This window comes from Mustela nigripes, chromosome 16, assembly GCF_022355385.1.
Source record: "Mustela nigripes isolate SB6536 chromosome 16, MUSNIG.SB6536, whole genome shotgun sequence".
In the NCBI taxonomy this organism is placed as follows: Eukaryota; Metazoa; Chordata; class Mammalia; order Carnivora; family Mustelidae; genus Mustela; species Mustela nigripes.
In genome coordinates this window covers 13,602,888-13,629,845 of record NC_081572.1, presented here as the reverse complement: position 1 = coordinate 13,629,845, position 26,958 = coordinate 13,602,888, and the positions used below count along the sequence as shown (strand labels likewise).

The 26,958-nt window shown below is 40.4% G+C and overlaps 1 protein-coding gene across 11 annotated transcripts in view; it reads right to left on the bottom strand.

The window, feature by feature from the left end:
• The window catches only part of BPTF (bromodomain PHD finger transcription factor), a 159,081-nt gene that overhangs the window by 112,873 nt on the left and 19,250 nt on the right, over positions 1 to 26,958 (bottom strand). For all 11 annotated transcript variants that reach the window (XM_059379970.1, XM_059379973.1, XM_059379971.1 and 8 more), the window contains exon 2: positions 475 to 1,297. In XM_059379970.1, the coding sequence (XP_059235953.1) occupies positions 475 to 1,297 (823 nt within the window). The remainder of the gene's footprint in view (positions 1 to 474; positions 1,298 to 26,958) is intronic.

Here is a 26,958-nt window from a genome sequence, read left to right as displayed (position 1 = left end):
TTTCTAATTCCTACCCCAGGAAATTAATATAACTGGTGTGTAACTTTTCTTTTTTTCATACATTTTTCTTTCTTTGCAATTTAAGAAACCTTTTTTTTTTTTTTAAAGATTTTATTTATTTATTTGTCAGAAAGACACAGAGAGAGTGCACAAGCAGGCAAAGTGGCAGGCAGAGGCAGAGAGAGAAGCAGGCTTCCTGCTGAGCGAGGAGCCCGATGTGGGACTCGATCCCAGGACCCTGGGATCAGACCCCAGCCGAAGGCAGCAGCTTAACCAACTGAGCCACCCAGGTGTCCCAATTTAAGAAACTTTTAATGTACGTATTCCTTCAAGTTAGAAATTGTTTAACTAGGTAACTCATTATTAAATCACAAAGGTTTATGTTACATCAGCAGCAGAGCTCTGTTTTATTAGTCATGAAGGAAACTGGCTTAATTCTAAATACATACAGAAAGTAAGACCAGATTTACTTACATTATGAGTCTTCGGTTTAAGAACCAGTATTTCCTCCGACTCCTGTCATATCCAATAGGTTCATGTCGAATATATGGTTTGTTTTTTTGGATTTCAGCAACACAGTCAGTCACACCAGGCACCTTATGTGCTACACAGACTTCACACTGCCACTCATCCTCCGGGACCTCCTCAAGAGGTGGTTTCACACATTCCAAATGGTATACTGCCGAACATGTCTCACAGCAAAGCAAATCCCCAAGTTTGTGACACACCCGACAATGGTCATCATATTGGATCACCCCCTCAGACATCAATTCCTCACGAGCAATATTTGTGGTAAGAAACTGATCAACTAAGAACTGCAGAACTTTGATTTTGTTCTCCACTGGTCCATAGGGATAGTCCTCTGCTTCTTGGTAAGGAAGAACATGATGGTACTCCTTATCACTCTCACAGTACACCCGCAGCACCTCAGGCCACGTCATCCCGTCTATGAAATACAGCGTGGAATTAACGCTATCTTTCAGATCAGCAGGTCCAAAGGTAGTATTGGAAGTGTCTTCTTCACGCAAAACCGCTTTCAAAAGCACAACGTGCATCTCCGCCATCAGTGTGCACTGCTCTTGACTCACGAGAGCTGCACAAAAGTCCTCAAAGCGAAAAGGAGATAACCTTAAAACAGTGCCAAAGTTCCGCAGTACCTCATAGATAGCAATAACATTCATTATATGCTCATTAGGCACCATTAAATCCTCAGAGGACTTGGGAAATTCAAGGGGTGGGATGTCTTTTTCTTCCAATATCGGAGAACGAGGCCGATGTACTCTTGGTTTTCGCCTACCTGTTAAAAAAAGAAAAGGCATAATTACATCAGTACATTGTGGTTTGTTTTTTTAAAATATTTACTTATTTAAGTAATCTTTACACCCAAAGAGGGGCTCAAACTCACAACCCTGAGATCAAGCATCACATGCCCCTCCCACTGAGCTAGCCAGGTATGCCACAAATACAGTACATGGTCTCTAAAAACAAGAGTTTTCTAGTTTTTCCTACCTGGACCTCAAAACATAGCTAAGCATCCTTTTGTTTTTCTAGTAACTGTCAAGTAAAAATAATACCAGTGAGTAATGATTTAGTTCTAATTTTTACGTCTATAAAAAAATCTGAATTCAAAGTTTTCCCATTACATTACAAACTACAAGTAAAAAAACTGCAATTATAATCAATTCTCAATTATCTAGAGCGGTTGACTGGTGTAAAGGTAACCATGACAAGAAATAACTGCTTATGAAAAGACCTCAAAGATCATAAATGAGAAAAAACGTCCCCATGTAAGAGAAGAGACACAACAGAGCTCATACTGCGCCCACTGCGATTCACAAATGCCTCTCAACAACCAGACAGGAAGTCCTCTGCTGAAGCGCCCCTTTTCCTCTGTCAGGACTGCTTCCTGAGAGCCACGCCGCAGGGGAGTTCCAGGGTGAAGCACAAAGTTAGGGCCGAAACAGAAAGGAAGGAGGAAGGAGGAGAGTCCCAGTGCTGGGAGAAGGAAAAAGGGAGGCTCAGGCAGGAAACGGACAACAGACTACGGACAGTTTTTAGCAGTCAGGTGTAGTCACTATAGGTGCCTGTTCCCAATTTTTGAGATGCGATGTCCAAAAATATATACATATAAACAAATCAATATACAGCACATTTGAGAACTTAGTTTGTACCAAGCATACAGTGCTCATTTAATTCTCTGAATGAGTCTATGAGGCTTTTTTTTTTTTTTTAAGATTTTATTTATTTATTTGAGAGTGAGAGAGAGCAAGAGAGGGGAGAAGGTCAGAGGGAGAAGCAGACTCCCCATGGAGCTGGGAGCCCGAGGTGGGACTCGATCCTGGGACTCCAGGATCATGACCTGAGCTGAAGGCAGTCACCTAACCAACTGAGCCACTCAGGCGGCCCGCCATAAGGTATTTTAATAAGCCCTGCTATACAAATAAGAAAAAAGTTTCTGGGACCCCTGGGTGGCTCAGTCAGTTGAGCATCTGCCTTAGACTCAGGTCATGGTCCCGGGGTCCCAGAATCGAGCCAAGTCAGATGGGCTCCATGCTCCGCAGGAGCCTGCTTCTCCCTCTCTTGCCTGCTTGTGCTCTCTTGCTGTCACTATCTGCCTTTCTCAAATAAATAAAGAAAATCTTTTTTTTTTTTTTTAAAGAAACAAGTTTCTGCTAAATTGCTATGCCTGAATTACTATTATTATTATACTTTCCAATGATGTTTACAGAACAGGAAATGTATTATTTAAAATATCAGAAATAGGGATGCTTGGGTGGCTCGTCACTTCAGAGTCTGCCTTTGGCTCAGATTAGGGTCACAGGGTCCTGGGATCAAGTCCCACATTGGGCTCCTTGCTTAACGGGGAGCCTGCTTCTCCCTCTACCTTCTCCTCCCTCTGCCTGTTGCTCCCCCTGCTTGTGTGCACTCTGACAAATAAGTAAATAAGATACTTAAGAATAAAAAATTAATAAGTATCAGAAATAATTCTAACAAAATCAATTAACATTAAATTCATTTTTGTACAATTCACTTTTATCAGTCATGATTTTGGGTTACTGGTAAACTCTTAACTGCCTGCTCCCTCCCCCACTCCTGAGCCCTCACTTCTGGCTTTGTCTCATTACCTGCAAACTAAAAACATATATGTACCAGGGGAAAAACGTATGCTAAAGAATCTAAAAAGTCAAGGTATTTTAATGTATACAATGCACACCTAATATTCATTCACTGAAAATATTTTCCAAGTAAAAATATATCCATTACTTTCTGCAGAAAAATGTCCAAGAGATCACGCTGGGCCAGACATTGCTGGTGAGCTTATATAGTGAGAAAGGAGCCTACATCTCAGCAAACTTCCCAAATGTGACACCAGGTACACAGATGCAGTTTTCACAGATTAAATTAAATCACAGAATCACCATGACGGGTAATTCAGTCCATTCTACTGTCTCCTGGAAATTATTTGGGACTTATCTACATAAATATAAATGAGAAAGTAACAAAAGGAAGACTAAACATGGAGGAATTCCCTCAAATAAGAGAAGAAACAAAAGTCAGCAGAGGCAAAACTGCTTATAAAACACTCCCTGCATTCCTCTCAGATGTTTATGCAAAAGGCTGTCAAAGAGCATCCAAGGAAAGAATCTCAGAAGGAAAGGCTGGAAAAGCAGTTCTAGGACCAGAAGAATGTAGACGTCCTTAAATGTCAGGGTTAGGAGTCCGTATAGTACTTTATACTGGCAGTTATGAGGGTTGTTACAGGCTTTCTAAACAGGGCAGGGAAAAGAGTAGAATGTTCCAGAGAGACTTCTCTGGCTTCACTGCATAGAATGAGAACAGAAGCAATTAACCACAAGATGAAGACTAGGATTCAGAATCTGGTGGTGAGAACAACAAAAGATGGATGCAAGTGACCTTATGAAGAAAGAAATCAACTGGTGTGGAATATACTACCATCACCTTGGGATGTAACTCCACATGTTATCATTTCCTGCAAAAGCTTATACTAACCTCCCCAGGCTCTTCTGAATTCCTGTAGCCTTCTTCAAACAATGTTACCTTATATTCTATTATAGTACCTTAAAATATAAGGTAACATAATGCTGGAGGGAGCAGGCAGTTTACCAGTAACCCAAAATCATGATTGATAAAAGTAAATGGTACCTGGTCACCTTTTCATGGCATCTATACCATCTGCCCAGCTAAACACCTAACCCTTATTATCAAGAGAATCTGGCATATTTCTTTTATTAGTAAGTATTGCCCAGCATCATTCCCTATAGAGAATGTCCCTTCCCCCACACCATGTGACTCTGATGGGGTCCCCAATCACAGTATTCCATCTCCTCATCACTGGCATGGAGATATGACCCAGGGCAGCCCAGCAAGACTCTTTGCCTAGGATCTTATATTCAGATGATAAGTGAGAAGTGTCTGAAGCCCTTTCTTTCCATGAAGGAGGCCAGAGCTGTCTGTGGCTAACCCAACTCTACTTCCCTCATGGACGAAGGGAATAAGGACAGAAGCAGAAGTAAGATATGATCATTCTGGAGCCCTTAGTGGAATGTATCCTTCGATTTTCCCAGATACAGAAACCAAAATCATTTCCCTTGTGCTTAAGTGAACACATTGGTTTTCTATCACATGCAAATAAGAGTACTCATTAAAATGTATCTGACACTGTATCCAGTAGGCTTTTTATGAGAAACACAATAATTTACTATTTAAAGTCTATCAATGAAAGTAGTTAATGTTAAAAAAAAAAAAACTGCTGCTAGTAATCTATTTGTAAAGCAGTAACAGAAATATTGTCTAAATTAATTTAATGTCTAATTTAATTTTATTTTTTAAATTATTTTTTTAGGAGGGGGGAGAGTGGGAGAGGGAGAGAAAGAATTCTAAACAGGCTCCACGCTCAGCACGGAGCCCAATGTAGGGCTTGATCTCACGACTCTGAAGTCATTACCTGAGCCAAAATCAAGAGTCCAAAAGCCACCCACATCCCCAATGTCTAAATTTAAAGCATCAGCTTTCACACATTCTGAAAGAGTTTGGATAACCTTGTACAGATGTGATCTTTAACAGTTCATTTAACTTTATATAATAAGCTAAAGTCTGTTCATTTTCTGTTGGTATTAGAGGTAAAAGGAAAAAAGCCCAAAAAGGTCCATAAATTCTACACTGTACACATGTAGCTGGAAACCACAAAATACCTTCTATTGGATATATGACCATAGTTATATACATACTGAAAGTGTGAGCACTTTTGAAGTTAACATTAAACATAGCATTACTGGAAAAGTATAAACTGTTTCAATTTTTTACAGCAATTTGGCAAAATCTATCTGAATGTATAACCCTTTAGCCAACAACTCAACCTCCTAGAATTTATCATACTGATACACACACACACAAACACACATCTAAGTAAGTACAAAAAAATGTAATTTCTTTTGTAAGGGTTGAAGTTCTGTGGGTTTTTTTTTTCTTTTTAACCTAAATAGACATCAATGCTTATATGAAGTATGAAAATCTACACCATGGAATCTAATCAGGCAGCTGAAAAGAATAAGGTACAGTTCACATAAGCTGAAATGAAAAATCTTAAAGATACATTTTTTTTAAAAGATTTTATTTATTTGAGAGAGAGAGTGAGCATGAGAGGGAGAAGTTCAGAGGGAGAAGCAGACTCTCCGCAGAGCTGGGAGCCCGATATGGGACTGGATCCCGGGACTCCAGGATCATGACCTGAGCTGAAGGCAGTTGCTTAACCAACTGAGCCACCCAGGTGCCCCTTAAAGATACATTATTAAGTGAAGGAAAAAAACAGCAATGGAGAAAACAGAACAATGAACAGAATGTCCATGAGGAACACGTGGCTGGCTTAGTCTGTAGAGCACAAGGCTCTTGATCTCAGGGTCATGGGTTCGAGCCCCACACTGGGCATAAAGCTTCCTTAATTTAAAAAAAAAAAAAAAAAAAAAGGTATGTCACTGAGAAAAGAAATTAGAAACAAAAAGAAAAAAAAAATAGAAGGGAACAAAGATAATACATTATTTATCTAAGAAGTCATTTAGGGGTACCTGGCCGGCTCAGTCAGTTAAGTACTGGACTCTGGGTTTTAGCTCAGGTTGTGTGATCTCATGGATTGTGAGATCCAGCTCTGCCACAGCCTCCGCACTCAGCGGGGAGTCTGCTTGAAGATGCTCTCCCTCTGGACCTCCCCGCTGCTCGGACATGCACATGCACACACACTCTCTAAAATATATAAATCTTGGGGCACTTGGGTGGCTCAGCGGGTTAAGCCGCTGCCTTCGGCTCTGGTAATGATCCCAGGGTCCTGGGATGGAGCCCCGAGTCGGACTCCTTGCTCAGTGGGGAGCCTGCTTCCCTTCCTCTCTCTGTCTGCCTCTCTGCCTACTTATGATCTTTCTCTGTCAAATAAATAAATAAAATCTTCAAAAAAAATTAAAATTAAAAAATAAAATAAATAAATCTTTAAAAAATATTTTTATAAAGTAGCGGTTTCTGAGAACTGGGGGACAGAAAAAAATGATTTTTCACTTTTTTGTAACTTTCAGTATCACATGCATGTAATTTTGTTTTAATAATTTAAAAAATATTGGGCAGTTATCTATGCACACATATAAAACAATATTCAAATCAATAAAATGATGCTGCTACAAATGGCTTACTGATGGTCTTATAGGTACACAAATATAACATCATTATGCCAAATTCAAAGATTTAGGTTTACAGAACTGAGCACAGGTAAGAATATATAAAAAGAAAACTCAAAATTAAACCACATAAGCCCCTCAACTATCAACCATTAGTATTAGTGAGTCATTTCAACTATTCATAAATATGTATTTATAATGTGCCACTGAAGAATACACTATCATTTTCAACACTGATCTAATATCTAGCAGATAAATGATATCAATGTTCCTGTATTTAAAAAAAAGGATTGACATCAGCCTCACTAGTTATCAGGACAAGGTGAAGTAAAACCACAGTGAAATACTGTTTCATACTCATCAATGCAAAAAAATTTTAAAATCCAACTAAACTTTTGGGAAAACGAAGTACAATGGAAACACCAGTATACCATTATAGCACTATACACTGGTACTACCACTTTGGAGAGTCATTTAGTAATAGGTTAAGGTTATGCATATAACCACTAGAGAGCAGTGTACATATTCTATGCTTACATCCCAAAGTAAAAAATACATTTTACATCCCAATCCAGTATACACGATAACAAAAGTTCTACAAAATACTCTCTTAATGTATGCCTTTAACATTTTCTTTTTTTATTACTAACATATAATATATTGTTTTTTAAGATTTTATTTATTTATTTGACAGAGAGAGACAGTGAAAGAGGGTTCACAAGCAAGGTGAATGGGAGAGGGAGAAGCAGGCTTCCTGCTGAGCAGGAAGCCCGATGCAGGGCCCAATCCCAGGACCTGGGAACCATGACCCGAGCTAAAGGCAGATGCTTAACAACTGAGCCACCCAGGCGCCCATATTAATATAGAATGTATAATTTGTTTCAGGGATACGGTTCTGTGATTCATTAGTCTTACACAATACACAGCGCTCACCGTAACACATACCCTCCCCAATGTCTATCACCCACCCACCCCAACCCCTAACCCCTTCCCCTCCAAAAACCCTCAGTTTATTTCCTGAGATTATGGTTTATCTCCCTCTCGGGTTTCGTCTTGTTTCATTTTTTTCCTCTCTTATGATCCTCTGCCTTGTTTCTTAAATTCCACATATCAGTGAAATCACATGCAATTTTTTTTTCTGACTTATTTCACTTAGCATAATACCCTCTAGTTCCATCCATGTCATTGCAAATAGCAAGATTTCATTTTTTATGGCTGCTTAATGTTCCACTGTGTATCTGTGTACACATGCAATATATGTGGTATACATATATATACACATGTATGTGTGTGACTGACACACACACACCCCACATCTTCTTTGTCCATCCATCTGTTGATGGACATCTGGGCTCTTTACACAGTTTGGCTATGGACATTACTGTGAAAAACACTGGGGTGCAAGTGCCCCTTTGGATCACTAATTTTGTACTTCTAGGGTAAGTACCCAGTGGTGCAACTGCTGAGTCACAGGGTAGCTCTATTTTCAACTTTCTGAGGAACCTCCATGCTGTTTTCCAGAGCGGCTGCACCAGCTTGCATTCCCACCAACAGTGTAGGAGGGTTCCCCCTTCTCCACATCCTCATTTCCTGACTTGTTAATTTTAACCATTCTGACTGGTGTGAGGTGGTATCTCATTGCGGTTTCAATTTGTATTTCCCTGATGCCGAGTGATGCTGAGCACTTTTTCATGTGTCTGTTGGCCATTTGGATGTCTTCTGCCCATTTCTTGATCAGATTATTTATTCCTTGGGTGTTGAGTTTGATTAAGTTCTTTATATATTTTGGACACTAGCCCTTTATCTGATATGTCATTTACAAATATCTTCTCCCATTCTGTTAGCTGTCTTCTGGTCTTGTTGCTGTGCAAAAGCTTTTTATCTTGATGAAGTCCCAATAGTTCATTTTTGCCCTCGCTTCCCTTGCCTAGGAAGAAGCTGCTGTGGCTGAGGTCACAGATTGCTGCCTATGCTCTCCTCAAGGATTCTGATAGATTCCTGTCTAAAATTGAGGTCTTTCATCCATTTTTTTAAAAAAGATTTTATTTGGGTGCCTGGGTGGTTCAGTGGGTTGATCCTCTGCCTTCGGCTCAGGTCATGATCTCAGGCACTGGGATGGAGACCCGCGTCACGCTCTCTGCTCGGCTGGGAGCCCGCTTCCCCCCTTCTCTGCCTGCCTCTCTGCCTACTTGTGGTCTCTCTCTCTCTCTGTCAAATAAATAGATTTAATCTTTAAAAAAAAAAAAAGTTTTTTATTTATTTGACAGAGTGAAACAGTGAGAGAGGGAACACTAGCAGGCGGAGTAGGAGAGGGAGAAGCAGGCTCCTTACAGAGCAAGGAGCCCAGTGCGGGGCTCGATCCCAGGACCCTGGGATCATGACCTGAGTTGAAGGCAGATGCTTAGCAACTGAGCCACCCAGGCGCCCATGAGGTCTTTCATCCATTTTGAGTCTATTTTTGTGTATGGTGTAAGGAACTGGTCCAGTTTCATCCTTCTGCACGTGACTGTCCAATTTTCCCAACACCATTTATTGAAGAGACTTTTTCCTTCTTTGTCAAAGATTAGTTGACCATAGAGTTGAGGGTCCATTTCTGAGTTCTCTATTTAGTTCTATTGATCTATGCTTCTGTTTTCGTGCCAGTACCATACTGTCTTGATGATTACAGCTTTGTAACAGAGCCTAATCTATTCTGTCAGATTTTAAAACATGTTGCTTGCAGTCCACAGTTTGAAAATCACATCTCTAGAGAAACTTTACTCATGCCTATGCAGAATACTCGATATTGTTTAAAAAGCAAACTAGAAACAATCAACATGTGCATCAACAGGGGGAAAATTACATTGTGGAACATACAAAGCAAACATTCATTTGGTAGGATTCTATAGAGCAGTCTTTAGTAATTAAAGGCTTCATAGGTCAGCATGAATCAATCTTTAAAAAAAACCATGAAACAAAAAAATTGCTACAAAAGGATAAACAACTTGAAACAATGCCATACAGTTTTACCTACTGCATATGGGGAGATATATAAATACACATATATACATATACCTACATGAAGTAGTATTTAACATAACCACAAGAATGTAATCTCCTTAAAGGCAGGAAGTTTTCTTTATGTTGTTTGCTACTGTGGATAGTGGCTGGCACCTAGTAAGATACCTAATATTTACTGAAAAAATTAGCAGTTTTTAAGTGCTAGCCCATACAATTATACAAGAAAACTGTGTCTCTACAATTATTTGCAGATGCTACAAATGTGCTTTTTTTTTTTTTGAAGATTTTATTTATTTATTTGACAGATATCACAAGCAGGCAAAGAGGCAGGCAGAGAGAGAGAGAGAGAGAGAGGAGGAAGCAGGCTCCCTGCCGAGCATAGAGTGCGGTACTCAACCCCAGGATCCTGAGATCATGACCTGAGCCAAAAGCAGAGGCTTAACCCGCTGAACCACTCAGGCGCCCAAGAAATGTGCTTTTAATCCTCACTAAGTAAGTAAACGGAGGACTACAATGAGAACTCCTAAAAACAAACCTTGTACAGCACAATCACCTAGAGAGTTAATTCTGATTAAAATAGTTTAATAGGTCTCAGAATATGCATTTCCCAGGTGGTGCTAACTGTGCTGGTCTGAGGCTACACTTTAAGAACCACTACCCTAGAACTTAGAAAGGCTACCCCTCTGAGATCCAGACAAGCAATAATTAATACACATCAGATGAAATTCACTAATTCCAAAAAACCACCTTCAAACCTTGCTTCTCAAAATGTGACTGACATCATCTATGATGCTTGCAAGAAATTCAGAAGCTCAGACCCCAGGTCTACTACAGAATGATTTGCAGTTTCTCCAAATCTTCAAGTGATTCATATGTTCACTGAAGTTTGAGAAGCTGCCTGAAATAGACTGTCATAAAACTGGAGATGCAGCAAAGTCACATGTAACAGTAGAGGGCTAGCATGCTAACCAAATTTACAGAACCCCACGTTAAGCTCAGTAATCTCTATTTTTATCTTTATATCCAGGTAATTGCTTTGCGCAGTGAAGTTTGAAAACTACTGCTTTAAAGAAATTGGATATTTGAAAACCACTGCTTTACAGAAATTGGATATTTCTCATATCAAACAGAGAGTAAGGCTTTTGTGGAAACTTAGGCAAGAAAATGAAGACATGACTAGAATAGGACTGATGTGAAAGAGAGCTGAAGCCTAATAATCAAAGACATTACTAAGCCTACAAAAAAGAAAATGCTAAAGGTAGAAAGTCTGTGTGAATTCTAGGGGGAGAAAAAGGGAACCAAAGAGCAAGAATTGTCCATGAGGGGCGCCTGGGTGGCTCAGTGGGTTAAGCCGCTGCCTTCGGCTCGGGTCATGATCTCAGGGTCCTGGGATCGAGTCCCGCATCGGGCTCTCTGCTCAGTGAGGAGCCTGCTTCCTCCTCTCTCTCTCTGCCAGTCTCTCTGCCTACTGTGATCTCTCTCTGTCAAATAAATAAATAAAATCTTTAAAAAAAAAAAAAAAAAAAAAAAAGAATTGTCCATGAATATCCAGCACAGCCAAGGGAGAGAATCTCTCTCTCTCTCTCTCTCTCTATTTTTTTTTTTTAAGATTTTATTTATTTATTTATTTATTTGACAGAAGAGAGGGATCACAAGTAGGCAGAGAGGCAGGCGGGGGCGGAGGGGGAGCAGGCTCCCTGTTGAGCAGAGAGCCTGATGCGGGACTCGATCCCATGACCCTGAGACCATGACCTGAGCTGTTAGAGGCTTAACCCACTGAGCCACCCAGGCACCCTGGGAGAGAATCTCTTGACTGAATAACAAAGATTCTGGCCCACAGATATGTTACTACTGTAACAGAAGAATTGTGTTACTATGTATAGATACTTTAAAAAAAAAAAAAAAACCTGGCACTTGCAAAACTTTCCACTCTTCTGTATTGCATAATAGAAGTCTATGTTACTAGGGTCTGTAGAGATGCTCTCTTCTTCTAACTCTTCAGAAGAACTGGTCATCAAGTGTGAACTGTTGCTAAAGGGCCCTTTTCTACATATCTAGGTTTTTAAAATATGCATGTGGGGGGGCGCCTGGGTGGCTCAGTGGATTAAGCTGCTGCCTTCGGCTCAGGTCATGGTCTCGGGGTCCCGGGATCGAGTCCCGCATCGGGCTCTCTGCTCAGCAGGGAGCCTGCTTCTTCCTCTCTCTCTCTCTCTGCCTGCCTCTCTGCCTACTTGTGATCTCTCTCTGTCAAGTGAATGGAATCTTTAAAAAAAAAAAAATATATGCATGTGGGAACCATCTGCATTTGTTTGGCTAATTTCTCTCTTTTTAAAAAGATTTTAAGTGATCTCAGGGATGCCTGGGTGGCTCCGTTGGTTAAATGTCTGCCTTTGGCTCAGGTCATGATCTCAGGGTCCTGGGATCAAGTCCTACATCGGGCTCCTTGTTTAGCGGGAGGTCTGCTTCTCGCTCTGCGTGCTGCTCCCCCTGCTTGCTCTCTAACAAATAAATAAATGAAATTAAAAAAAAAAAAAAAAAAAGATTTTAAGTAATCTCCACACCCAACATGGGGCTTGAATTTACAACCCTAACCTCGAGAGTCATATGCTCCACTGACTAAGCCAGCCAGGCCCCCCTAATCTCTTTTTAAATTAAAAACAAAAACAAGGGGCAACCTGGGTAGCTCAGTAGGTTGAGCCTCTGCCTTAGGCCCAGGTCATGATCTCAGGGTCCTGGGATCAAGCCCAGCATCTGGCTCTCTACTCAGCGGGGAGCCTGCTTCCCTTCCCCTCTCTCTGCCTGCCTCTCTGCCTACTTGTGATCTCTGTCAAATAAATAAATAAAAACTTGAAAACACACACACACACACACACACGCACACACACCCTTCTCTATACATTCTAAAGAGAAAACGCCTTAATTTGCTGAAGTTGTGAGAAATCCCTGAACTTTTCCAAGGGTCTGATCAAAAGTTACCACTTCTCCTCTGTGCCTGCTGGAACTGTGCTTCTCTGGCACTCTGTAGAGCGCTCCATTACAGCTGGCGCACATCTGTATTACAGGAAATCATTCATGCGCCCCCAGCTCAGTTGTTAACTTCCTTAGAGCACAAATGTACTAAAACGTATTTGTTCAACTAATGAAACCCAGAAGCCACACTACTTGCCGAAGGTGGAGGTCCAGAGGCAAAGTCATGCCAAGATTAAAACCCTAATGCCAACTGTAGATTTTTCAAAACTTGGTTTATAAATTTTTATCATATTAATTCTAAGAAGAACATCTACAGAGTGTTTTCAGACTTCTACACCTCATAACTCTATACAGTGTGTGTTTCTGGAGGAAGAAAATATAATATTGTCTCCCTATTTCTAATCAGCAAATCTGAGAGAAAGACACTCAATATTAGTATAGGGGGTGAAGGAAGATTACTTTCATCAGAAGTTAATACTCTAGATCTAAAAAAATCTAATTATTTAATCTACAGTTACACATACATAAACTATGAATGACTTAACAAAAATCAGTCACCTATAATACATTCACTAGTCGTCTTTTAAAAATGATGAAACGTATTTGTCATAAGTAACAAGGATTCCCCCCTTTCATCTGGAATAGCGTCCCGTTCTGGTTCAGTTGGTTGAGCGTGTGACTTTCCATCTCAAGGTCATGAGTTCAAGTCCCATACTGGGTGAATGGCTTACTGTACAAAGGGGGGGAGGCACAACTAGCTAGTTCCAGTTGGAAGAGTGTCCCAACCCAGTTTCAAGGTTATTAGGCACAAGGTCATGCTCTTCCAGTGAGTACATTCCATTTGTCTCCATCCCCTATTCTTTCGTGATGTTAATATTATGAAAAACAGCAGCTAGCTTTCAGAGGGCTTCCAATATGGCAGGAAATCATGCTAATAAGCACATTTAAATGCATTATATCACTTTATCTTCAGATCACCTCCATGAAATAGGTACTAAAATTTATCCTTTTAAAGATGCATACAGGGAAGCCTGGGTGGCTCAGTCGGTTAAGCATCTGCCTTCGGTTCGGGTCATGGTTCCAGGGTCCTAGCATCAAATCCCACATCAGGCTCCTTGCTCAGCAGGGAGCCTGTCTCTCCCTCTGCCTGCTGTTCCCTCTGCTTGTGCTCTCTCTCTCTCTGACAGGTGAATAAATAAAATCTTTTAAAAAATTAAAAAATTAAGTGCACACAGAGGGGTGCCTGGCTGGCTTTTGGTGGAGCATGTGACTCCTGGGTTTGAACCCCACCTTGGGAGCAGAGATTACTTAAAAAGAAAATCTTTTAAAAAACTTAATATAAATAAAAATAATTTAAAAAATTAAAAATAAAGATGCATACAGAAAGGCTAATCACTTGTCCAAGGTAACACAACAAATATCACTAGGAGATAAAACTAAAACAAATCTACCTCGGGGAGGCTGGTGCCTCAGTCAGTTAAGCATCTGACTTGATTTCAGCTCAGGTCATGATCAGGATCGTGGGATTGAGCCCCACATCAGGCTCCATGCTCAGGAAGAAGTTTGCTTGTCCCTCTATCTCTGCCCCTTCCCCACCCCCCATGTGTGTGCACACATTCTTTCTCTCTCTCTCTCTCAGGTAAATAAATAAAATCTTAAAAAAACAAACAAACCAAAAATCCACCTGCCTCCTAAGCTTGTGCTCTTTACATTGACTTTCTCTCTCTTGTTAAAAGCCACCTGAGTTGACCTCCCAGCAGAAGAGTATTTAAGAAGTCGCAGATGTTCTTTGTGCAGGTGGGAGAAACCGCAGATCAAGGAGACCGCAGACAAGGTTAGGACGCACGGGCCCTGACTGAGAGCAGAAGTTTTAACAAGAGCCAACATTCCGAGTGCTTAATAGCCGCCGGTAGGTGGTGGCTACCACACTGGACAGTACAGATAAGGAACATTTCCATCATCACAGAACGTTCTATTGGTCAGCCTTGATCTAGAAATCCATCTAGCGACTACTAGCGACTACTGCACAATGCCAAGTTCAAACAACAACCGCACCAGGTTATTAACACAAAGCTAGCATATATTTAGTACCCTCTCTATAACAATTGCAAAGTACTAAAAACACTTTCTAGGATTTCTAACAAAATAAGAATTCCAGTTAAACTGATATAAAGGGGTGCCTGGGTGGCTCAGTGGGTTAAAGCCTCTGCCTTTGGCTCAGGTCATGATCCCAGGGTCCTGGGATTGAGCCACGCACAGGCTCTCTGCTCAGCAGGGAACCTGCTTCCTCCTCTCTCTGCCTTCCTTTCTGCCTACTTGTGATCTCTGCCTCTCAAATAAATAAATAAAATCTTAAAAAAAAAATAAAATAAAACTGACATAAAAATGTAACATCATAAAAAGAAAGCCATATATGTTCAGAGATGTATGAATTGATGCTCGGAAGAAGCCCCATCAAAACTAGAAGTAACCTGGGGCACCTGGGTGGCTCAGTGGGTTACAGCCTCTGCCTTCGGCTCAGGTCAGGTTCTGGGATCGAGCCCCGAGTCGGCTTCTGTGCTCAGCAGAGAGCCTGCTTCCCCTCCTCTTTCTGCCTGCCTCTCGGCCTGCTTGTGATCTCTGTCAAATAAATAAAAATCTTTTTTTTTAAAGACTTTATTTATTTATTTGACAAAGACCACAAGTAGGCCTAGAGGCAAGCAGAGAGAGAGAGAGAGAGGAGGAAGCAGGCTCCCTGCTGAGCAGAGCGCCCAATGCAGGACTCAATCCCAGGACCCTGAGATCATGACCTGAGCCGAAGGCAAAGGCTTAACCCACTTAGCCACCCAGGCACCCCAAATAAATAAAAATCTTTAAAACAACAACAACAAAAACTGGAAGTAACCTAAATATTCATCAGTACTAAATGGATAAATATAATGAAATATCACACAGTATTCAAAAATTAACAGGGTGCATGGCTAGCTCAGCCAGCAGAGCGTATGACTCGATCTCAGGATTATGAGTTCAAGCCCCATGATGGGCACAGAGATTAATTAAAAAACAAAAACAAAACAAAACAAAACAACCTAAAAAGGTATAAAAAATTGTTCTAAATTCCTTATTTTTAATTATTTCAATTACTTTTAATTTTTTCAGTATTTATATCTAACAGTCTGAATACAGAACAAGATAAAATAAAAAATATCCTAGGGGTGCCTGGGTGGTTAAGCACCCAACTCAGATCTCAGCTTGGGTCTCAATCTCAGGGTCATGAGGCCAAGCCCCGTGCTGGGCTCCACACTAGGCATAGAGCCTACTTAAAAAATATATACAATATTAACTGTAAAAACTGACAAAACTTGAAAACATCAACTGATATGTGAGCTATAAAGCACTATAACAATTCACCTATTTTACCTAGCCTTGCTGAAAACACCTGCCACCTCGGAGCACAACATCCTTCTTCAACTTCCTACTCTCACCTAAAACTCAATTTTCTTGAGCAGTTGTTCCTCTGCAATACACTGCTCTTATACGTGGGCATGGCCCCAAGTTTAGTCCTCAGCAGATTCTCTCACTTTCCCTCAATTATCAGTGGACTCAATTACCACCAAAATATCAATGACTTCTAAATGGATTTCTCTACCCAGACAGACCGCTCTTCTAAACCCAATACATTATTTCTAACTGCCTATTAGCTATTTGCAACAGGATGTCCCAGGTAAACTTCCACGATAAGAAATGAAAATGAAAATGAGTCATAAAAATTTAATTCAAATCAAAATTGAAAATGGAACAAAGATTTTGTAATCATTAACGATGCAATCCATATTAGGTGCCTGGGTGGCTCAGATAGTTAAGTGTCTGCCTCAGCTCAGGTCATGATCTCCAGGTCCTAGGATCAAGCCCCACATCGGGCTCCCAGCTCAGTGAGGAGTCTGCTTCTCCCTCTCCCTCTCCTTTTGCCTCTCCCCCTGCTTGGGCTCTTTCTCTCTCTCATATGAATAAATAAGATCTCCCGCCACTCAAAAAAAGGATAGTCCACAGTGAAGACAGAAAAGTTATAAACCTCTTTATAAAACATAAATGTAGGACTCCTGGGTGGCTTAAGTCAGTTAGGCATCTGCCTTAGGCTCAAGTCATGATCACAGGGTCCTGGGGATTGAGTCCCAAATAGGGCTCCTTGCTCAGCAGGAAGCCTGCTTCTCCCTTTGCCTGCCACTACTCCTGCTTGTGCTCGTGCTCGCTCTCTGTCTCTCTCTCTCTCTCTCTGGCAAATAAATAAATACAATCTTTTTATTTCTTTTTAAAAGACTTTATTTATTTGACACACAGAGAGAGAGAGAGAGATCACAAGTAGGCAGAGAGGCAGGCAGAGAGACAAAGAGAGAGAGAGAGGAAGGGAAGCAGCTCCCTGCTGAGCAGAGAGCCCAACACGGGGCTCAATCCCAGGACCCTGGGATCATGACCTGAGCCGAAGGCTGAGGCTTTAACCCACTGAGCCACCCAGGCGCCCCAATAAAATATTTTTAAAAATAAATAAATGGGGCACCTGGGTGGCTCAGTCATTAAGCATCTGCTGTCGGCTCAGGTCATGATCCCAGGTTCCACATCCAGCTCCCTGCTCTGCGGGAAACCTGCTTCTCCCTCCCCTACTCCCCCTTGCATGTGTTCCCTCTCTCACTGCTTTCTCTCTGTCAAATAAATAAACAAAATCTAATAAATAAATGTGATTGTTCCAGTTCCCAACTTGAAGCCTTTCAATGACTCCCCACCATACTTGCTTTAAAATCCAAATTCCCGGGACACCTGGGTGGCTCAGTTGGTTAAAGCAGCTGCCTTCGGCTCAGGTCATGATCCCAGCGTCCTGGGATCGAGTCCCACATCGGGCTCCTTGCTCAGCAGGGAGCCTGCTTCTCCCTCTGCCTCTGCCTGCCATTCTGTCTGCCTGTGCTCGCTCTCTCCCCCTCTCTCTCTCTGATAAATAAATTAAAAAAAAAAAATAAAAAATAAAATCCAAATTCCCTTGAGGCCTAAAGGCCTTATATGATGTGGGCCCTCCCCACTGCTCCAACCTCAGCTCTTTGTCTCCCTTCCGTCGCATCCACACCGGCCTCCTTGACCATGCCAAGCTCTCGGCCTCCCCACAGCTCCACTGCCTCCCCAAGACTGTTCTCTCTGCCCAGACTACTCTTTCACCCACTCTTTCAGATGCCGACTTGTAATTCATTCAGATCTAAAATTAAATGACATTTCCGCACAACTGAGAAAATGTACCCCTGGGGAGGGTGAGGTACAGGCTTCCAGCTATGGAATGAAAAAGCCACAGGGATGAAAGGTACAGCACAGGGAATATAGTCAATGGTATTATCATAGTGTTATACGGACAGATGGTAGCTATGCTTGTGGTGAGCACTGCAGAAAGTAGAGCTGTCCAATCACTCTGCTGTACGCCTGAAACTAATGCAACATTGTATGTCAACTGGACTTCAACTTTAAAAAGGTACCTATCATGAATTTTCTTCCAAAGTACCTGTTCTTTTCCCTCATAGAATCTTATCACATTTATAATACTTATATTATCATTCAATTAACATGTGCTTCCACTAGACTGCAGCTTCCACAATGGACAGAACAATTTACGTTTCACTTAGCAGGGCCTAGTACTTATTATGGTGCCTGGCACAAGGCAGATTACTGAATAAATAGTTGCTGCCACAGGGTGCCTGGCTGGTTCAGTCAGTGGAGCATGCAATTCTTGATCTTGGGGGCTGTAAGTTCGAGCCCCACACTGGATGTAGAGATTACTTTAAATTTAAAAAAAAAAAAAAAAAAAAAAGTTGCCACATGAAGCAATAAACCAAATAAACTGGCATGAAACTATATAAAGCTAAACTGTAAGAAATCCAAGAAGTAGACAGAAAAAGAAGGAGACTTAAGACATTTCTTTAAAAATAAAACCAAATTTTTTAAGAGCACTTCTTTATGTCCTTAACGGATCTAGTAGACTGAGTAAATAAACAGTTACATGGAATGCAGGTTGCAAATTCAAAAGTGTACAAAGAGGAAGTACAAGAAGAGTGAGCAGAGGACAGAGGCAATCCATAGTCTATTTAAACTAGAACTAACCCAATCAAGAAAAAAGTAGGATATTATTCAGCCATAAAAAGGAATGAAATCTCATCATTTGCAACAACATGGATGGATTTAGAGATTATAATGTAAGTAAAATAAGTCAGAGAAAGACAAATACCGTGATTTCACTCATGTAGAATTTAAGAAACAAAACAAAAAAGGGGTACCTGGGTGGCTGACTCCTGATTTTAGCTCAGGTCATGATCTCAGGGTTGTGAAATCAAGACCCAGTCAGCTCCAAGCCCACTGTGGGGCCTGCTTAAGATTCTCTCTCTCACTGTACCTCTGCCCTCCTCTTTCTCTCTCTAATAAAAAATAATTAACTATTGAGAACAAACTGATGCTGACAAGAGGGGAGATGAGGGGCATCTGGGTGACTCAGTGGGTGAAACCTCTGCCTTCGGCTCAGGTCATGATCTCAGGGTCCTGGGATCGAGCCCGGCATCAGGCTCTCTGCTCAGCAGAAGAGCCTGCTTCCCCCCCCCTCTCTCTCTGCCTGCCTACTTGTGATCTCTCTCTCTCCTTCTCTGTCAAATAAATAAATAAAATCTTAAAAAAAAAAAATAAAAGAGGGGAGGTGAGTGATGGGATGGATGAAACAAGTGATAGGAATTAAGGAGTACACTTACCAGTGTGAGCACTGGGTGATGTATGGAAGTGCTGAATCACTGTATTATACACCGGAAACTAATATAACACTCTATGTTAACTATACTGGAATTAGAATTAAAAATAAAAATAAGGGGTGCCTAGGTTAAGCCTCTGCCTTCAGCTCAGGTCATGGTCTCCAGGTCCTAGGATCAACCCCTGCATCAGGCTCTCTGCTCAGCAGGAAGCCTGCTTCCCCCTCTCTCTCTGCCTGCCTCTCTGCCTACTTGTGATCTCTCTCTCTGTCAAATAAATAAAATCTTTAATAATAAAGAAAGAATAAAAAAAGAAAAAAGAAGGACAGAGCACAATAAATTACACTGATGATGACAAAGAAGAACTTGCCATAGGTACAAAGGCTATTAAAAAAATGCTAATAAAGTATAAATCCTGGATGAAGGAATGTTTGTTACAAAATTACTAATCACCAAAACTAAATAAAAAAATAGAAAATGAACCAAATAATGAGAAATTACATGCCTATCTCAAAAGAAGCTAGGAAGACATTGAGAAAATACAACAGCTACATCTGATATTAAAAAAAAAAAAAATCCCAGAGAGAAAGAAAAGAGAAATTGGTGAATACACGCAATACAAAGGTCTCAATCCAGCAGTCAGCATAACAATTAGAAGTAAAGTATTAGTATCAGCCCATTAAGTCTGGAAGGCACAAAGATGCCCAGCATTACAACATTGTTTTGGAGAAAGCAGACAATGCGACTTGAAAAAGAAAAAGGAAGATATAAACATAAAAGATTTCTGCACGATTCATTTCTAGAAAATCCAACTCAATCAACAAATAAGTTATTATATACAAAAAAGAATAGGTGGGTAAATGCAAAATTAATTTTTAAAGTGCATGGGTCTCTAAAAGCTCCATGGGAGCAGATATTTTTATAGATAACTTTAATAGACAATTTAGTTTAGATATCAAAGATTCCATAGTATAAATGAAAAGATTTACAAAACCAATTACAGATACAACAATATGTATGTTTCTATACGTGGGCAGTCACTCATATATACACACACATTCAAAGATGATCACCAAAGGAGAGTGACCAAAATATCAACGTAATCTTCTGAATTTTAAAATTTTCTCTATTTCTTTTCTAATACATGGGGAAAAGCAAAATTAAAGTTCTTACTAGATTTTTGGAAGTGTTATGTTAAAATTCAAAGCTTTCTTCCTGATTATCCAAATCACAGATTAATGAATGCCAAGAGCTGAAAAAAAGGGGGTTGAAAAACCATGGCCAGTCACATCCTGTTTTTGTAAATAAAGTTTTATTCAAATACGGCCATGCTCATTTGTTTACTTTTGTGTGTGGCTGCATTTGTGCTACAATAGCAGAGTTGAGTAGTTACAACACAGTCTGGCTCACAAAACGTAAAATATTTACTATCTGACAATTTAAGAGAAAGTATAGCAATTCCCCACCCATTAGAGTACCTAGTCAAGCCAACAGCTGACAGATGAATAAACTGAGGCACACAAGAGGATGAATTTTCCAAGGTCAAACTCAAGCTAAGAAGCAATAAGGAGGGGTTGTCTGGGTGGCTCAGTCAGTTAATCATCCTACTAGATTTTGGTTCAGGTCATGATCTCAGGACATGGCTGGCCTCCTTGCTGGGTGGTTCAGGCCGGTAAACATCTGACTTTCATCCGGTCATGATCTCAGGCCGTGGGATCAAGCCGCACACAGGGCCCCATACTCAGTGGGGAGTCTCCTTGTCCTTCTCCCTCTCCCTCTGCCCCTTATCCTGATTGTGCTATCTTTCAAATAAATAAAATCTCTTAAAAAAAAAAAAGAAAAGATTCTCTCTCCTATCCCCTTGCTCCTCCCCACCACCTCTTTCCCTCTCTCAAAAAAAAAAAAACCTATGAAGAACTCCATTTTAACCTAGCCAGAAAATTCTCAAAACAAACATCGCCTCCAACCCCCCAGTCTGAAGCTCAACCTCAACTCAAATCACATTATATTTACCAACAAAATGATGATAAGAGGATGTGGTGCCTAATCTATATCCAACACCACCTACTAAAGGTCTGAGTAAACTCTGGTACATTCTAGAAAAAAAATTTAAAAACCACATAAGCCTGGGGATGTAATATATACAGCATGGTGACCTTATTCAATGATACTATATTATACACTTAAAAGATACTAAGAGAATAAAAGAGAATTAAAAGTTCTCATCACATGGATGAGAAACTAAGAGAATATTTAAAGAGTATGAGAATACTACAAGTATGAGAATACTAAAAGATACTAAGAGAATAAAAGAGAATTAAAAGTTCTCATCACATGGAAAAAAACTTAACTATGTGTACTGAGAGATGTTAAACTTAATGTGGTAATCATTTTGCAATATATACATGTATCAAATAATTATGTTATATACCTCAAATCAATAAAATGTTACATCAATGATATCTTAGAAATAAAAATAAATGACTAATTTTTAAGAACCATAAGCACAGATTAGGGAAAGTTTAAAAACAACTAGATGATGGTAGTATAATGTAGTTCAGCCTATTAAAAATATCACCCAACAAGGGGCACCTAGATGGCTCAGTCATTAAGCATCTGCTTTCGGCTCAGGTCATAATCCCTGGGGTCTTGGGGTCCCTGCTTGGCAGGGAGCCTGTTCTCCCTCTCCCTCTGCCCACCTCTACTCTCTCTGCCAAATACATAAAATCTTAAAAAAAAAAAAAAAAAAAAAAAGCACCCAACAATCCGACTCTTGGAATCTACCCTATAGAAACACCTACAGAACACCTACTCTATAGAAAGCCTGAGTGAGTACAGATACATCTCTAGCACATTTAGATAGCACTGTCTGTAAAAGCATAAAGGGCTACAATTTCAATAGGGCTAGTTGTTTATTTTTTCATTTCATTTTATTTTTTTTATTTTTTTTTAAGTAAGCTCTACTACCAATGTGGACTTGAACTCACAAGCCCAAGATCAAGAGTTGTATGCTCTACCAACTTCGCCAGCCAGGTGCCCATCAATATGGCTAACTTTTTTGCGGGATGGGGCAGGGAATGGGGGTTGACAGAGAAAGAAAGAGAGCACATACCGGTGGGGAAGGGCAGAGGGAGGGAGAGACTCCCAGGCAGGGTGTCCAGCACAGGTCTCAAGCCCATGACCCTGGGTGCATGACCCACCCAAGCGTAAATCAAGTGTCTACTCAAATGACTAAGCCACCCAGGCACCCCTCAATATGGTTATTTCTTTACGGCAAATAATATTAATAGCAAATGCACTTGTGCTTTAATAAAGAAAAAAAAAAGGCTATCTCAAGTCTTACATCCTTGAATCCTGTAGGCATTTGAGGTTGTCACCCCTGCCATAAACAATCTCCACCATTAGGTTTCTTCTAAGACACAGGGAAGATTCATAATTCAAACAAGGATAATATATCTGGAAGGAGGTAATTTTCTAAGTTTACAGAAAATCAGAAATTGAAGGCATTTCACCTGGACAATTTCAGACCAAAAAGTTCAAATACGTATCTGAAATAACAGTAAAACTGGTTTTTAAATTTTTTATTTTTTAAAAGATTTTACTTATTTATTTGACAACAGAGATTACAAGTAGGCAGAGAGGCAGGTAGAGAGAGAAGAGGAAGCAGATTCCCTGCTGAGCAGAGAGCCCGATGTGGGGCTCGATCCCAGGACCCTGGAATCATGACCTGAGCCGAAGGCAGAGGCTTTAACCCACTGAGCCACCCAGTCGCCCTAAATTTTTTATTATTTGCATAGCACTCTGAAAGCAGAATATGGTCAGGAGTCGGAGAAAGAGGTAATTTACTAAATAAGGCTTCAAGGAGTATGTGAAATTATTTCACTGTCTAGAAGAACAGTGAAAACTGCACTCACTGATAGGAGGTGCTAAAATTTTACCAGCTATTTTAAATATTGGAATATTTCCTCAGAAAAGTCTTGATATCGCTGTGCAAGCATTAGAAGAATAAGGACAAGAAGAGAAATTCCACACAGATTAATATGTGCATTTCTGAAATACTTTTTAAGTTCCATAAATAGAATATACTATAAACAGACAGACCTCAAAAGGAGGCAGTGTTAACATACTGAAATCAAGCAGGAAGCCATGACAGGAAAATATAGAAATTGAACCACTGAACACTGCCATTTGGTATGAAACACTTGGCTGTGCAGTCTCCCAAGTATGTGCATTCTAGAAAACATCCGTGAGTAGAGAGGTCTAGGCATTCACTTTCTTAGCAAATCTCAGGTCTCACAGTTGCAATTTAACAACGATTAAGTAACAAAAGAATTCCACTCAAAAAAGGGGGGGGGGGTATTTTCCTTGAAAACTATTAGTTAAATAATTTGGCCAGAGATTCCTGAGAAGAGGTTTAATAGAAGAGAACAGACACACTGGAACACACCAGTATCTCACAAGTCAGCCCATATACCAACTGTTAAACTTTTTTAACACTGGAATACTTTTTTTTAAGATTTATTTTATTTTATTTATTTGAGAGAGAGAGAAAGTGAGAGCATGAGAGGGTGGAGATCAGAGGGAGAAGCAGACTCCCCGCTGAGCAGGGAGCCTGATGAGGGACTTGATCTTGAGACACCAGGGTCATGACCCAAGCCGAAGGCAGTCGCCCAACCAACTAAGCCACCCAGGTGCCCAACACTGGAATACTCTTAAGTTACCAAATTAAATTTCCCAACCAAAAGCCTCTAAAATTGTAATCCTTCTTTCCCTTCTGACGCACATCTATGACTCTTAGCTTAATTTTATCAGGATCATGGCAGTTTCTAAAACTGCGTTATTAACTGGCTGCCTCTAACAACAAGCACCTCCATGTGCGGCTATTGGAGGTGCCTGTGGCTGACTCAGTCCACACAGCATGTGACTCTTGATCTCGGGGTTTTAAGTTTGAGCCCCATGTTGGGTGCAGAAATTACTTAAAAATAAAATCTTTTAAAAAAAAATTTTAGGGGCACCTGGGTGGCTCAGTTGTTTAAGCATTTACCTTCCACTCAGGGGATGGTCAAGTCCCACATCTGGCTCCCTCCTCTGCGGGGGGGGGGGGGGGGGGGGGGGGGGGGGGCAAGTCTGCTTCTCCCTCTGTCCCTCCTCCCACTCGTTCTCTCAATCTCTCTCTCAAATATGTAAACAAAATCTTTTTTAAGAAATAAAAATAAAATAATTTTTAAATCAATCAATAAATATTACCACATGTGGCTAGTGGTTGCCATATTGGATGGCACAGAACTAAGAGTGGAAAGGATCCAGAGACTTTCTTTGACTCTTATACTCCTACCCTGTGCTGCCTACTACAAACTGGAAATTGAGCCAGGCACTAAGGAGGAGGAGATGATTGAGACCCTGCCCTAAAGGTAGGGTCTCATGAGGGAAACAACTGTTAATTACAGCCCATTTCAGTACAATATCTTAACAAATAAAGATTTCATGATAAAGGGGTCAAATAATCTAGGGGATAAGATAATCCCTCCTAAATATTTATGTACCTAGTAACAGAGCCTCAAAATATATGAAGACTAACAAAACTCCCAGGAGAAATAGGCAAATCCATAACAGCAGTTGTAGATTTCAACACTCCTCTGTTAATAATCAATAAAACAAGTAGATGAAAAATCAGTAACCAACTTAACCTAACTTGTATTCATGAAACATTCCACCCAATAACAGAATACATCTTCTTTCCAAGTACACTTGGAAACTTCACCTAGAAAGACAGTATTTTAGAGCACAAAATAAAACCTCTAAAAATGTTTTACAAAATTAAAGTCATACAAAGTATATTTTCTGACCATAAGGGAATTAAATTAAAATCAGTAACAGAAAGATCTCTAGAGGGGCACTGGGTGGGTCAGTCTGTTAAGCATCCGCTTGTGATTGTGTCTTAGGTCATGGTATCAGGGTCGTGAGACCCAGCCCTGCATGAGACTTCCTGCTCAGGCAGTAGTCTGCTTGCAATTTTCTCTCCCCCTCTCCCTCTGCCCCTACCTCAGCTGCCCCTCTCTCTCAAATAAATAAATAAAACCTTTAAAAAAAAAAAAGACACTAGAAATTTCCCAAACATCTGAAAACTAAACATGTAAGTGTGCAAGGTTCTGCAGAGGGAAAGGAGAGGTAAAAGAACTGAGCCCTACTTGGGGAAAAGAGATCAGTGATCAGAGAAGGTAAGCTGGACAAGGTGCTGGCTGGGAGACTAGGGAGTTAATCATCACAGCAGTGAAGAACTATAAGGTATATGAGGAGAATACAAAGAATTCAGTATTACTTGATGATCAAATTCAAGGTAAAAAGAAGTATGTTGTGAATAAATAGAAATAAGGGAGATTCAGAAGTCATCCTTCACCATTCTCTCCTACCCCACACTCTACCTAATCAATATCACTAAGATGGGTCATTCTAAGTTCTAAATTATATTTTTCAATTCTTTCTCTTCATTCCCACAGATACCAATCTAGTACAAGGTCTGTCAAGTGGTACTTCAACCACAGAACTCCCTTCATCCATTATCTTACCCAACTCCAATTCATTCTTCTTTCTATAGCCAGAGAAACCTCTTTAAAAGCAGTCTGATCACATTACTCCTTGTAAAATCCTTCATGGTTTTCCCGCCAGTCCACTGCATGATGATGATCCTAGGGCCTACAATCCGCTCTCCTCTCTTTAATTCTGAGTTTAACTGTCATTTCATCAGGGAAGCTTTCTCTGACACCTACAGACTAGACCGTATTTACATGCCCCCCCTCAGAACACTCGTCTCTTCCTGATACACTCGCTGCCTTCCCCGCCACATGAGGGCAGGGGCCTTATCGGACTTATTCCCGGCTCCATTCCAGATAGTGCCTGGAACAGAACAGGTACTCAAGAGCTTTTTTAAAAATAGATAGATAATAAATGAACAAATCAATGAAGCAACAGAAAATAAGGCTGGGCATAAAAGAAAGGAAGCCAGGCAGGCAAGCTGGTTTCTTCAAGATGCCAAGTGAGGGATGAAGAGGGCCCGATTTAGGGAACAATTAGCATAGATGAACAAAATGAACAGGGCCTGGTTAACTGTCCTGCATATGCAGGGTGAGGCACAGGGAGGAGTGTCTTACTTCCTCACTTGTGACTTGGACAATTCAGTGGGCAGTGCCATTGTTCGCTGAGCAAGGAAATGGGAGGTTGGGAGTGGTCAGTAAAGTACGAATTTTATCTGGAACACGCTCAATACAATGTGCCTATAGGACATCTAAGTGGACGGCTTCAAGAAGTATTCCTCCATTACTAAGTTAAAATACAGCAAAGAAATCATGACTACAAATAGAGATTTGGACATCAGAGGTCATAATAAGACTAAATTTTATTAGCAAAGAAATGCAAATTCAAACAAAAGCACTTTAACCCACTGAATGACAGATGCTTTATAAAAGTGTTGGCAAAATGGAAGCTGATGAAATATGTATTTGTATACTGCTGGTGAAAATACATTTACTAAACTTTTAATACAATGGTATATCATGTTATATATAATATAC